This window comes from Panulirus ornatus, chromosome 58 (assembly GCF_036320965.1).
Source record: "Panulirus ornatus isolate Po-2019 chromosome 58, ASM3632096v1, whole genome shotgun sequence".
Lineage (NCBI taxonomy): Eukaryota > Metazoa > Arthropoda > Malacostraca > Decapoda > Palinuridae > Panulirus > Panulirus ornatus.
The window spans coordinates 14,342,045-14,355,058 of NC_092281.1; the positions used below are offsets into that span (position 1 = coordinate 14,342,045).

At 47.8% G+C, this 13,014-nt stretch overlaps 1 protein-coding gene across 2 annotated transcripts in view; it reads right to left on the bottom strand.

Annotated features, from left to right (window-relative positions):
* The window catches only part of unc-5, a 568,549-nt gene that overhangs the window by 37,048 nt on the left and 518,487 nt on the right, over positions 1 to 13,014 (bottom strand). The window contains exons 7-8 of one of the 2 annotated variants that reach the window (XM_071695362.1): positions 1,359 to 1,526; positions 649 to 681 (exon numbers count right to left, since the gene is read on the bottom strand). In XM_071695362.1, coding sequence (XP_071551463.1) covers positions 649 to 681; positions 1,359 to 1,526 — 201 coding nt within the window. The remainder of the gene's footprint in view (positions 1 to 648; positions 682 to 1,358; positions 1,527 to 13,014) is intronic. The other variant, XM_071695363.1, reaches the window with a different exon arrangement.

The window sequence follows — 13,014 nt, forward strand, 5'->3', positions numbered from 1 at the left end:
ACTGCAGCAGGTCTTCAGGTGAGAGAGGGAGGGAGGGAGGGAGAAACTTACTGCTGCAGGAGGGAAGTTAGCACCTTGAGCATGACCCTTGGGTATGATGGCCTAGCCTATGATGACCTGACCCTTCTGTGAGGCATTTCATAAGTCACACCATCACATCCGAAGGTCGTGGGCCCACGCGGTGGTCATGGGCCGTAGTGTGGTGCTAAAGGTATTAACTTGCCCGGACAGTAGCTCACAACACAGTGCAGAGAGGACAGCGGTACAAGATGAACATAATGTATAATTTAAAATCACAAGACTGTGCCAAGGTTTTTAGGTGAGAAATTGACATTAGGTCAGTGCAAGCGTTTGGGATGACGGCTGTGTTGTCTACAAGAGGGGAAAAATCTCTATGATAAAATTCTTACTGGAGGTCAAGGAATAAGCAGTAATAATTAAACGTGTGTTTGAATATTCACAAGGAAATGAGAGAGAAACGGCATTCTCTAGAAATACAACAGAAAACGTAAATATTTTTCAAGCGATGGCTGAAGAAAATCTAAAGAAAGGTAGCGTGGTGGCGAGGTGGGTGGGTGTACTACGTGGAGTGAGAAGTGGGAGGGTGGGGCAGCTGCGGTGGTGTAAATGAGGCCTAAAGGAACTCACCCTCCTCGCATGGTTCATCCTCACAGTCACCTCCTGGCGGTCGGCCGCACAACACGGGGGGTAGAGACGGGCGGGTTAGTACGGGCGAGGGTAGTACAGACAACGGCTCTGGCTAGTTAGATGGGACGTCGACAACTTGTTTGTTTAGTTAGGGAGGCAGCTGAAGGGGGGGTCTATTAGTGGTTAGTTTAAAGGGGAGGGAGGGGGGGGGAGGAGAGACGTTCATCACCAAGTGGGTGCTAATGATGCGGACTTTAGAAACCAATAACACATACAAGGGGTGTTGTCCTTCCTATTGTGCAATACAGGGGATTTACTTCACACAGGGGAGAAACCATACAAGAAAAAAAAATCATATATCACTTGGAGGAACGTCACAACTGCATGACACAAGGGGGAGGGAGGGGACTCTCTGGAAGCAAGGTTGCTGCTGGCGCTCCAGGCAAGGAACTTACAAAATCTGGTCCCTGAGGTTTACTGGGTGGCAAGTGCTGGCCAACACTACAGACTAGATCAATCATATGCTTGATGGAAAATACAGATATTGGTAAAGAGATCACGTCACTACTACTTATAAAAAATAAAAAAAAAAAAAATCAGTGGCAAGCTTCTTTTGTTTAGTCTATTATGGGATTGAACTGGACATTAATACCATATCATGAGCTGAGAGGAGGACAAGGGAAGCAGTGTTCCCCTGGGAGGGACCTAACCTGGGCACAGGTGTGAGCAGTCGGTCTTCTGCACGGCTAGCCCCTGGCACGCCGCCCCGCCGTTGAGAGGCGTCGGATCCGAGCACGTCCGGGTGCGACGCTGGGTGCCTCGACCACACCGACTGCTGCACGGCGACCAAGACGACCACGAAGACCACGCGCCGTCCACTGTGAGGAGAGGGATAAAAATATTGATTGAATGATGTTTTGCCACGAGAGCGGCGACTCTATTGTGCACTCCTACCCATCCCGTGGGCGGTGGCGTAAAAGAGGATACAGTGTACACAAAAGGATCAGGGGGCTGGACGCTCGATGACTGAAGTACATTAGATGTTACAATGTGAGAAATATATCAACAAGGATTGGGCAGGTACTGAACGAATTTTTTCAGCAATTCACAAATGATAAATGATTTTTTACCCCCCCTAGCAATCTACATTGCGAGTGAACTCTTTTACAAAAAAAAAAATCCCCACAACAATGACTGGATTATGTCTTGCCAAACATAACAAGTGAACTATCTACATACAATACGCAAAGTTAGGATGCTTTTCAGGCATCCCAGAGGGAGAACAATGAGTGGTGGAAATGTTCAGCAACAATCATTTCCGAACTACTCACTCATTTTACAACTGTCGGGTACGTCATCTGTGCGAGTAGCTTTCCTGGGGGAAAAAAAAAACCCTTTCGTATGGCGTGTTCCTTCATTATCAACACAAGGGGGGAAAACTCCCATGAATATTTACAGCTCAGGCTAGTTCGGGCGACGCCATTTAAGACTGTGGATAGCTTTTACGAAGCTGCTTTGAAATTCTTCCACCGTATCAGGCTAACGTGTCAAGCTACCTGAACTCGCTTGGCAAACGAGTGAAATAAGACCAAACTATCTTTAAGTAGCATGTCAAATGGAGATCATTGAATCCTTTAATGATTTTTGAATACCTGTTTTAGATCACCTCTCGATCATGCCCTTATCTAAGCTAAGCAGATTCAATTCGTTAAGTCGACTCTTGCAGGATTCGCTTCTCAGGTCGGGAAGCATCTTGGTAGCTCGCCTCTGTACTCTCTCTATTCTGTCTTATGTCTTTCCTCAAGCAGGGTGACCAAAACTGTACACAATATTCAAGATGGGGACGCATCAGTGAGTTGTAAAGAGTGAGGAAACAATTTCCCGAAAATAAAATCGAAATTCTATGAATCCAAGAATTCTGTTCGACCTCTTTACTGCTCCTGTGTACTTCTTGCTTGGCTTTAGGTCACCAGAGATGATTACACCCAAGTCCTTTTCCTCACTGACCTTTTGTAGCTCACGTGGACAACAGTACAACCACGGAACATCCTTGGTTTCCACGGAGCCTCGAAGCACTAAAGGAAGCCCCAGCCATCCATCGATGTAAACAATACAAGAATCTTACCTTAGCTTAGCTCAGCTTACCTACCTTTCCGTCACTTAACTACAATAAATATCATGATCACATACACACTGCCAGGCTGCAGGGAGGATATATACTGTGTGTGTGTATATATATATATATATATATATATATATATATATATATATATATATATATATATATATATATATGGCACCAAAAACACGTTTCCAGAATACCTTTCCACTTATACTAATTAACTTTCTTCCCTTTCCAAACTAACCTTCTCATGTCCAACCTCTCCCCTTCTTCTCTAAGCACCTTATGAAAAAAAAAAAAAAATATGTAGCCTACAGTTAGTGGACGGCTTCTGCGACGCCCTTCTGCAGCTGTTGTATGGCTTCTGTTGAAACTGTAGTATCTTTTAGGAAGTCTCTTGTCGATTGATGCACGTCCAGTCGCGCGGCGCTGTCTTTGAATTCTAATGTTGACGCTTTCACATATTAATCAAAAATCGATTCTTCTCCAGAGACTTGCACAACTGCAGGGTCGATACCCGAGGGAGCCTGGGGTGTGGATGTCGGAAAGCCAGGCAGGGCAGGAGAGGGTGTGGGTGTGGCCGCTGCGGGTGTAGGGTTCTCCTGCCTACGACTGGGGGAGTGGGGTACTGGGGCGCCAGAGGCTTTCCCATTCCGTACCCAAGAAGCACCCACAGGCGTCCTGGGTGCAGGTGTTGATCGCTCAGGATCACGTAACACCCCCACCGCCGTGGGGGTAAGTTGCTGAGTTGTTTCTTAGCCTCTGAACAAATCCCGTGTGAAGCACGCACACCCTCGGCTTAGCCATGGGGTCTTCAGTTCTTCGTGAGGGCCCAGCACAGGTCCCATAGCCTGGGGTTACAGCCTTGAAGAATCGGCGGCTGCGGGGTTGTTGGTATATAGAATCAAGTAATGCATTCTAAGAGCCAGCCTGAAGTGAAAGCCAGGCGAAAGTCTGAGAAAGGCCAACCTACTTCGATGCGACCAGTCGTCGTGAACTGACAACTACAGCAGTGTTGAAGGAGAGTGCTTCCACATTCTCGTTGACACTGTGAATAACAACCTATGACATATAACGTTATCCACAACACCATCGAAGAAGTGAGGGATACAAGGCGTGAGAAACTGAGACACAGTATACCAAATGGACGAAGCGTCTTTGAAGGCCACGACGGCACTTGACGTAATATCACTGATATGACAATTTTACCGGTTTACACCATCATACTTCTATCTCTGCTCCTACCTCCCAGTTTCTTTCTCAAACGCATCACCTGTTATCCCAAGACAGTAAAACTCAAACTTTCCCCCTCCTGAAAACCCAGCTTCCTCCTGCTTCGTACCCAAGTCCTTATTGCTGTTTCCGTGGTGACCCTGCAGGCGCGACAGACAGCAGCCAGGGAGGGGAGGAGACGAGCCAACATCAGCAGCAGGGAAGAATGAGAGGGCCAGGTGGTGCCAAGTGCCAGGAACTGATAGCTTAGTCAGAGATGCAGTCCTAGTGAGATGGGGTGCCATCTATATATAAAGACGCTATCAATTTGCTCAGCGCAAATAAATCATGAATCATACTAACAAGCGGTAGTGAAAACAGTTTCATCTTGGTTTTGATGATAATAATTGGTATAAATTTATCTGTGCATGTCGCTTATTCTCCGGACGAACCACTGACACAGCGGAGGTGCCTGGATACCTCCGACCAGGGGGAGAGTATGAACCAACACCCCATCACTTCCACCGACCCTCACACGCCCACCCTACGCTCACCCCTCACTTGCCCATTCCTTCCTCAACCACCTACCCTCACCCGACCGTACCACCCTCACCCGCCCATACCACCCTCACTTCCTTACAAACAGTAAACGGGGATCAGCGTGACCAGGTGTAGCCACGGTACACAACAACAATGTAACCCATGTCACGCCCCATGCCTTCCCTCCCTCCCTCCCTCTCTCTTGTCCATCGCCTCCCTCCTACACCCTTAGCCTCCCCTTCCTTCCCACATCCATCATTCAATCTCTTATCATGACATTCATCCACGACTTTCTTATTCCATAATAAGTCTTTCCTGCTCCTCACGACGCCGTTCCTCCCTCCCTGCCTTCCCAGACAAACACAAAATTGATTGAAGATTATTTTTTGGATTCATGAACCTCAGTGACGCCAAAGAAAGAATGTCTCAATGTCAACAAAAATCAGATCAACAGATTCGTTTTTTAGTTTGCAGCACGTAATCCTAGCAGCAAACGATCATTACAAGAATGTTGGGCGAAATTATGCTAGATCAAGTTAATTCTCTTGGACTGGTGTTGTGTTTCTTTTGCAAAGCCCCAGATATATATATATATATGTTACTGGAACACATGCTTAATACCACGTACCCAAAATCACAAGGGTAACATAACCTCCCTTAACACTGTGTAAAGTGACTGATACCTGCAGGTGCAGTTCACTTCTGATAAGTGTAACGAATACATTCGTATGATTTTCGTCGATATGTTTTTGTTTTTTTTTCTCTCTCTGCGATGTCATTACACTTATAAATTGCTATAATTTAGTCTTCGCTGATATTCCTGTTTACCTTCTACAAGGTACACATAAACAGATCTTTCTTTTCAAAACGAGAATATAATTGACGACTCCGTCACATATCCTTCCTTTACCCGGGTTAGATGTTTCCCCAAATATTACATCATATGCAACGTTCATCGTGACACCACTGAAGCTTCTAAAGTACCTCGGAAATAGCGGCGATGACGGACCAATGACATTACATCAACTACGGCCACACAATGGCTGAGGTCACGACCAACCAACACCAGTCGCACACCACTACACTGGAATATAGTAACACTCCGCTTGACACTTATGACGGCAAATTATGGGTTTTAAGTGAATTACAGTTTTTTTTACTCTTCTTCGGCTGATCAGCAATAACGTCGTGAGAAGGTCACATTTTCCAGGAAATGGTAAAACCTGTGTCCATCACGGTTGAGAGCCAGGTGGGGTGGAGTGTTAACCTCGGCTGACCTGACCCAACCTTAACATAAATAGCTACTGCTGGCCTCTAACTACACACATTCTACCTAACATTCATACATTAACCGCCATACGCTAGGCCTCAAGCATTCTTCAGACAAATTTCTTTTACAGCCTCACAAGGAATGACTTACGTCACTAAAAAAAGAAAAAAATGTGTACTGAGTTAACTTGTTCAGCAAGACGTTATACTACAACCCTTGAAGACGATGGGGTGGCTTGATCATGGTGGTGCGAGCACTGGGTACGGTGATCTGGTAAGTCTCCTGCCCATTCAACTTGGTCAGGCCAAAAGGGCCGACGACAGCACCCGTGCTCGACCGTCCTACCGTTTTGCTCAAGGACTTTGATAGCCACTTAAAACAAGCGTTGTCCCAGCCAACAACCCCCTCTGGACAACACCACCACAACACGTACGAACGCTGTGACCTTGTGTCGCCGACCAGTATATAATCACTTCCTCCTCAAACCACACGAGACGGTCATTACAGGTCCTTCATCACAGTGTCCGGTCAACTCTGACACACACACACACACACACACACACACACACACACACACACACACACACATACTTTTTGCGTCTTCTTCGGCGCCACCGCCCACGGTTATGAAGTGCACGATAACTCAAGTCGCTCTTGCGGCAAAAATCAAAAATAATCTGCTTCTGATATTTTATATTTCCATATCCGAGTTTACGATGATGATGATGATGATGATGATGATGATGATAATTATGACACGGAAGGGGTGCTCACAAGGGGTGCGTCGAGCGCCGTACGTTCGCTACTTCACCGCCAACAGCACCAGCAGTAGGACCCGCCACCCAGCCAGCCCACCCTCCACCCACTGGTGTTGAGATCGGCTCTACTTGCTCTGTGCGTGGAGGGCTGGGGATTCTCTCTCTCTCTCTCTCTCTCTCTCTCTCTCTCTCTCTCTCTCTCTCTCTCTCTCTCTCTCTCTCCCCTGAACATCTGTCCCCTGCTCTCAGAGCGCTGGCTGCCCTACAGCTGCTACACCCTTAGGCACCTCCTCTCCCCCTACTCACCCTGAATCCGGACGCTTCCAACCACCTCCCCTTCCACCTCTCCCTCGTCACCCCTGACTGTAGTCTCCTGACTCGCATATTTTTCATGATGGGTTGCTGACATGCCCGCCACGTGTACGAGACGTGTTCCTATGACGGGAGAGTGACACTGGACGTGACGCGTACGTGACGCCTCCAGACTCTGGCTACTAAACCCTCGCTCGAGGAGCTGAATCCCCCTCCCCTACGCACAGCGTTGCGACCCGTGAGCACGACTGCACGACACTTGAGCACGAAGATACGAACGCTGACGAATGATGGCCTTGCCCTAGTCAGATGAAAAGGGCCGGGTCATCATATTCAAGGGTCGCACCACAGGTACCGTTAAAAAAGGGGGACTTGTCTGCAGTCAAAGGATGTAAACAAAGGGATATCTGTCAACATTAAACTACTGTAAACAGGTCATGGCTAAAAACAAATGAACTGCTGTAAACAAGTGCTGCAAGGCTGCAAACAAGGGAACGCTGAAAACAAGTTGAGGCTATAAAAGAACTGACTGCCGCAAACTAGAGGACTGTAAATAAAAGACCGTTGGAAACAAGTGAGGGCAATAGACAAGGGACCGTTGTAAACAAGTGACCGTCGTAAATCCGAGACTGGTTGTAGGCAGGTCATCGCCACATACGGGGCCAGGGACTTCGTCGGAAATCTGCGTCACACACGACGTAAACCAGAACGTCGGACAATCGTCGCATCCATCCGTCCAACATTCCTTGCAAGTACGTCTCCGAGGGCTGTACGGCCGCCTGCCTGGTGGTGACCAGGGCTGGTCTATATTGCCATCTGGTGGTCAGGAACAGCAGGAGGGAAGGGAGGCAGGGACGCTCTCACCAGGAGGGCTCGTTACTAGAGTTGTAATTGGAGGTTGTGAACACCTGCGTTACATCACGCAGTATAACCTGCGGTGACCGCTCACGTAACTTTGAAGTCACATCAGTGACATAAGTAACGACAAAAACTACGAGTTCCGTGACGTAAATAATGAAATATACGTAATAACATTATGGAACATCAACGTAACGTGAGCTGGTCACGTAAACGTAAGACAGAAGTACTAATGTAACACGATCAGTAACTTTGGTCGTCGACCCGAGAGTCGGCGTCCGCGGCCAGCGTTGAGGAACCGGCCGTAGTGAGGGCGTCCGGCACACCGAAGGTCCTCACTAGAGTAATTAATACTTTGGGTTATATAAACCCCTGGCGCGTAATGACTGGCTTACCATCGACTCCCCTCCACCGCTGACACAAACCCCCACCACCCTCACCTCCTACCACCCATCCCCTCACACACTCTCCCTCCCTCCCTCCCTCTCTCTCTCTCTCTCTCTCTCTCTCTCTCTCTCTCTCTCTCTCTCTCTCTCTCTCTCTCTCTCGCTTCATCGGCAACTCTTCCCCGTCAGGTCTTTTACACGTACTAAATTCAACCCTCATTTCCCCTCTGATCCGTTCATCTACCGACGAACAACTGGTGCTCAGCCCCTCTTGTCCATCCCCGGCGGCCGCCACCCCTCACCTCCACCCCTCTCGCTCTGATTGGTGAAGCCCCGCTCCACCTTTGAACCTAAAATTGAATCCGCGTTTCGGATAATGCCGAGTGAAACAGCGTCGAACGCCGCTTACAACCAATTAAAAACAAACGCACTCGCTACCCATCTCGCTCCCGTATCATCGAGTCCGCCGCACCAAAAACACATTCAAAAGGACCCATTTCATCGAATAATAAAAACCATTCCGGTCCTCCCAAAACCGGCAGATGGGGCCCTCAAATTCCCAGCAACGAGCCTCGGGGGCTCGTACAACCACACCAGATGACACGGACGAGAAATAGGGAGACTATCTCAAAAGCAGTGAGGCTGCCGGGGTCCCAGATTGCAAGATCATTAACCGATTGGTCCCCGCACACACACACACACACACACACACACACACACACACACACACACACAGACACAAGGGACGATTCAATAGGCCCCTCTGAAGTGGCACTCGAGTCTAGAGGAGTAAGGGTAGAGGGGGGGAACTACTCAGAGAACCCTTAACGTAACAGGTTGAGCACTCCTTTTGTAGAGCCATCTGCCCATGGCGCGGGCCACAGGCAGGGACGAGGGTGGCTACAGTAAACGGGAAGAAGGACGACAAAGAAGAGAAAATTAAACTGGGGAAGACAAAACATAAGTGTGAAACGGGTAAGGAAACCTAATAAGAGGAGGAGAACGAAGAGTGAGAGGGGGGGGGGGGGAAAGGAACTGAGTGGAGGAGGTGGGCAAGTGTTGTGATGTGATGCCGTACAAACGCTGTAGTGAAGACTGAGGAAAGACTGTGGATGAGTCAGTGGTGAGGAGAGGGTGAGGGAGGCGAGTGACATACACGAAGCGGGTCACGGCGACCAGGTGGATGGGACAGCTCGGTCATGCTGAATGGTTTTGAGGAAGCAGCGTAAGGCGGATACATTGAAGTCTATGATACAAGCAGTGACAACATAGCAAGAGATCCCAGCGAGGCAAGAACCAAGGATGATGATGGACGGGAATCCATACATGCTTCAACCGTAAAGCAGTTGGATAAAAAAATCATCTGACTCTTCAGAGGCCATAGTAATAGGTGCAGGAAACACCGCCACAGGAAAGGAGCACAAGAAGACATAGTCTATTGACAGCACGTCGATCCCGGTATACCACATCGTTCCAATTCACTCTATTCCTTGCACGCCTCTCACCCTCCGAAGGAGTCCGGTGAGGGTGAGATTTACCTGAGCACAAGCATCCCGGCTTGTGTTCCAACAACACCCTCTACCTGTCTGTGTGCTCTGCCGTAAGAAACTAGAAGTAAATATGGTTTGTTGATACAGTTGGAACAAGAGTTAGGAGTATATATTTTTTTCCCCCATCGGATCCTACAAACTCTTGTTTGTGTGAGGCTTGGGGGCAGACGAACCCCTTCTTGCACAGTAATCTCAGTCTTGTCCGAGAAAAAGGAAGGAGGGAAAAAAAAAAAAATAATCTAAGACAAACATGAGTCGAGGAAGTTGAACTAATCAGAACAATGGACGTCTTGAAACCCCTTTTATTTTCCTTATTCACAGACATACAAAAAAAAAAATATGCAAACATTGGAAACAAACTGGACGAAAAGTATAAGAATGAATGAGAATACTTGCAGGCGCTGCCAGCTGGTGTTGTGCTGACATCTGGCGATCAACACAACGAGAGAGAGAGAGAGAGAGAGAGAGAGAGAGAGAGAGAGAGAGAGAGAGAGAGAGAGAGAGAGAGAGAGAGAGAGAGAGAGAGAGAGATGGAACTTCTGGTAGCGGGGCATCAGCGATTCCTCTCGACGGCAACATTTTACGCCACTTCGGAGACTCTCTCTCCGGACGTGTGTGTGTGTGTGTTCTCAGGGCCGGGATCAATAGGGGGGTAATACCTTAAAACCACCCAGCAGGTGGTAGTGTACCCCAGGGCGGTGTTCCGCCTCCCCTGTTAGGGCAAGTCTACTCTAATGACGTGACGCGATCCCTAAAAGTTACCGTTTGCGCCCGGTGGCTGCAGTCCGACCTTAAACGTCTGTGACATAGAGACGCCAACGGCAAACCAATCGACCCATCAACACATGAAGGGAAAAGTCTTGAAGAGAGCAGTGGTCACGTACACATCCCGGCGGTAAGATACGACTCTCTCACGACAGAGGAGAGAGAGAGACACGTACGGAGTTTACCACGCAAAGTCCAAAGGAAACGGACTGCTATCAGGAGAAAATTGAATATTCTAAACAGCAAAAGCTGTAAAGCCTTTTTATGATGCAGCAGTATACTTCCATCTGCAATATACTCCCACAGTCTTAGATGGTATCTATCTGGGTCCCCATTACATCTTTGTCTACAGGATAAAGTACGAGAACAGAGCAAAGCGACTCCTCTCCAGGCAAAGGAACACAGAACACAGAAACGTTGAGGGTCTGAAGACACTGTATAAGGAGGGGAGTCCTTGACCTTCGTGACCCTTGGGCACGACGATACGACGCAAGCACAAGGGTGCTACCCTTGGGTATGACGGCCTGGCCTTTGACCTCACTCATGATGGTCAGGTCAAAGATAAGGCCATCATATCTACAAGTCGTTATCTTCGTGCTTAACGGATTAAGGTACCCAACTCTAGCCTCGGGCAGCTACACAAACACCATTCTCAGCCTGGCTAACTGTATGGTTCTCCAGCAGTTCACTTTACCAGTCACCTCACATCCTACGCTCCCCTCACGTATGGACATCACTGACACACCAGAGTAACATCAAATATTCCAGCATTCACAACTCTTTTAATATCCATATCTCCACCAACAATATTCTCCACAATGCACTCTGCCAACAGCTGCAATGACATCCACACTTTCACACGCTTCCGAGGCCCACAGCTCTACAAAAAAAATTACAACTCTTATCTGATAAAAATATATTTCTCTACGACAAAACATTTCATCATATCTAAATAACTAAAACTTCTGCAATGCCCACACTTCTCCAACATTCACGTCCCTCCCATCTACACTTCTTTTCAACATGATCACTTCAACGTCCAACTTCTCCAACTCGCATTCACCTCTCCATCGCAGCACTTCAACACCTACACTGTGTCCAGCGCGACCATATCACACAACAGAATTCCCCAACATCCACACGTCTCCAGCAACACAGAGTCGACACCAAGCCAGATGTTCAGACAAGGTCCCTACAGTATAAACAGAGGCGTCTAGCGGGGCACAGCTTGGAACAAGAAGCATTTAACTTGAAACAACTTCCATATAATTGGAAACAAGACACATGAAACTTGCAGCGAGACGCGCGCAACCTGACACAGGAATATATAACATGAAACAACACGAGCTCAACTTTCCTGACGTATACCTTACGATGGTGAGGGGGTGAGGGGTTGGGCTTCCCCTCTACCACCCCCGCACTGCAACTCAAGTCTCCACCAAGCATCCCTGGTGAGGACCTGGTCTACCAAGCTGTTCGTTGCTGCAGGTTTCCATCCACTACATGTTATTTGGGCCGATCGTGTGCACCTCCTCTTATGGCCGGGGATCTATCTATATATATGAGGAGTCATCTGAAACGAGGATTGGCCAACGGGGGAGTAACGCGTGGTGCTCACCGCACGTATTTCTGGATGAATCATAATGAAAAGAAAAAAAAAGATCTTTGCTATGCTCTTGAGAGAGAGAGAGAGAGAGAGAGAGAGAGAGAGAGAGAGAGAGAGAGAGAGAGAGAGAGAGAGAGAGAGAGAGAGAGAGAGGAAAAAAAATCATTCCCAGATAAAACTTCCATCACAACTCCGTAACGCACAGGGCACAAACGTGCAAAATGCTCTCCCAAAACAACCCGAGAACATACGTAAACAAACCTATATCATAGCCTTTACAAAAAAATTTTTTTCACACAACTGAAAACTGTTTCTTGTTTTCTTTGAAGTGTTTTTGATTTTCAACAGATACAATATGGGGAAACGTATTTTGTAGCAACCTACGTACATCTGTATATCAAAAGTGAAATACTGTATTTTGAAAAAAGATGCGCATATTCCTCTCTCTCTCTCTCTCTCTCTCTCTCTCTCTCTTTCTCTCTCTCGCCAGACCACCTCGCTTGGACCTTGGGTCTGTGTATCTATGTAACTCTCTCTCTCTCTCTCTCTCTCTCTCTCTCTCTCTCTCTCTCTCTCTAGCAGCCACACGAGAGTAGGCCGTTCTGATGTCTCCTTCTTTCCTCAAACAGCCAAGCTCTGGGGTTCTCCTTTTTCCCCTGTCATCTCTTGTTCTTACTATAAGCTTTCCAACTTCAACAGTCAGGTCTGGAAACTTTACTTCGAGATGGCCAAAGCTGCGGCATATATATATTCCAATCTATTTATTGGCATATAATACGCGGTCTGCTGAAGACCGGATATAAAACCTGAATATGCCAAATGTCACACAAATCCGGAGGCGACAGACGAAGGGGACGGAGGGGAAATGGCCAGGGAGAGAGGAGGGGGGAAGTGGCAGGTGAGTGGCTCAGACGACCCAAGGGACCCGACCTCCCCTCGCCATGACGTCATTAATACGTCATTACCGTGTTTACCTTCCCGGGGTCG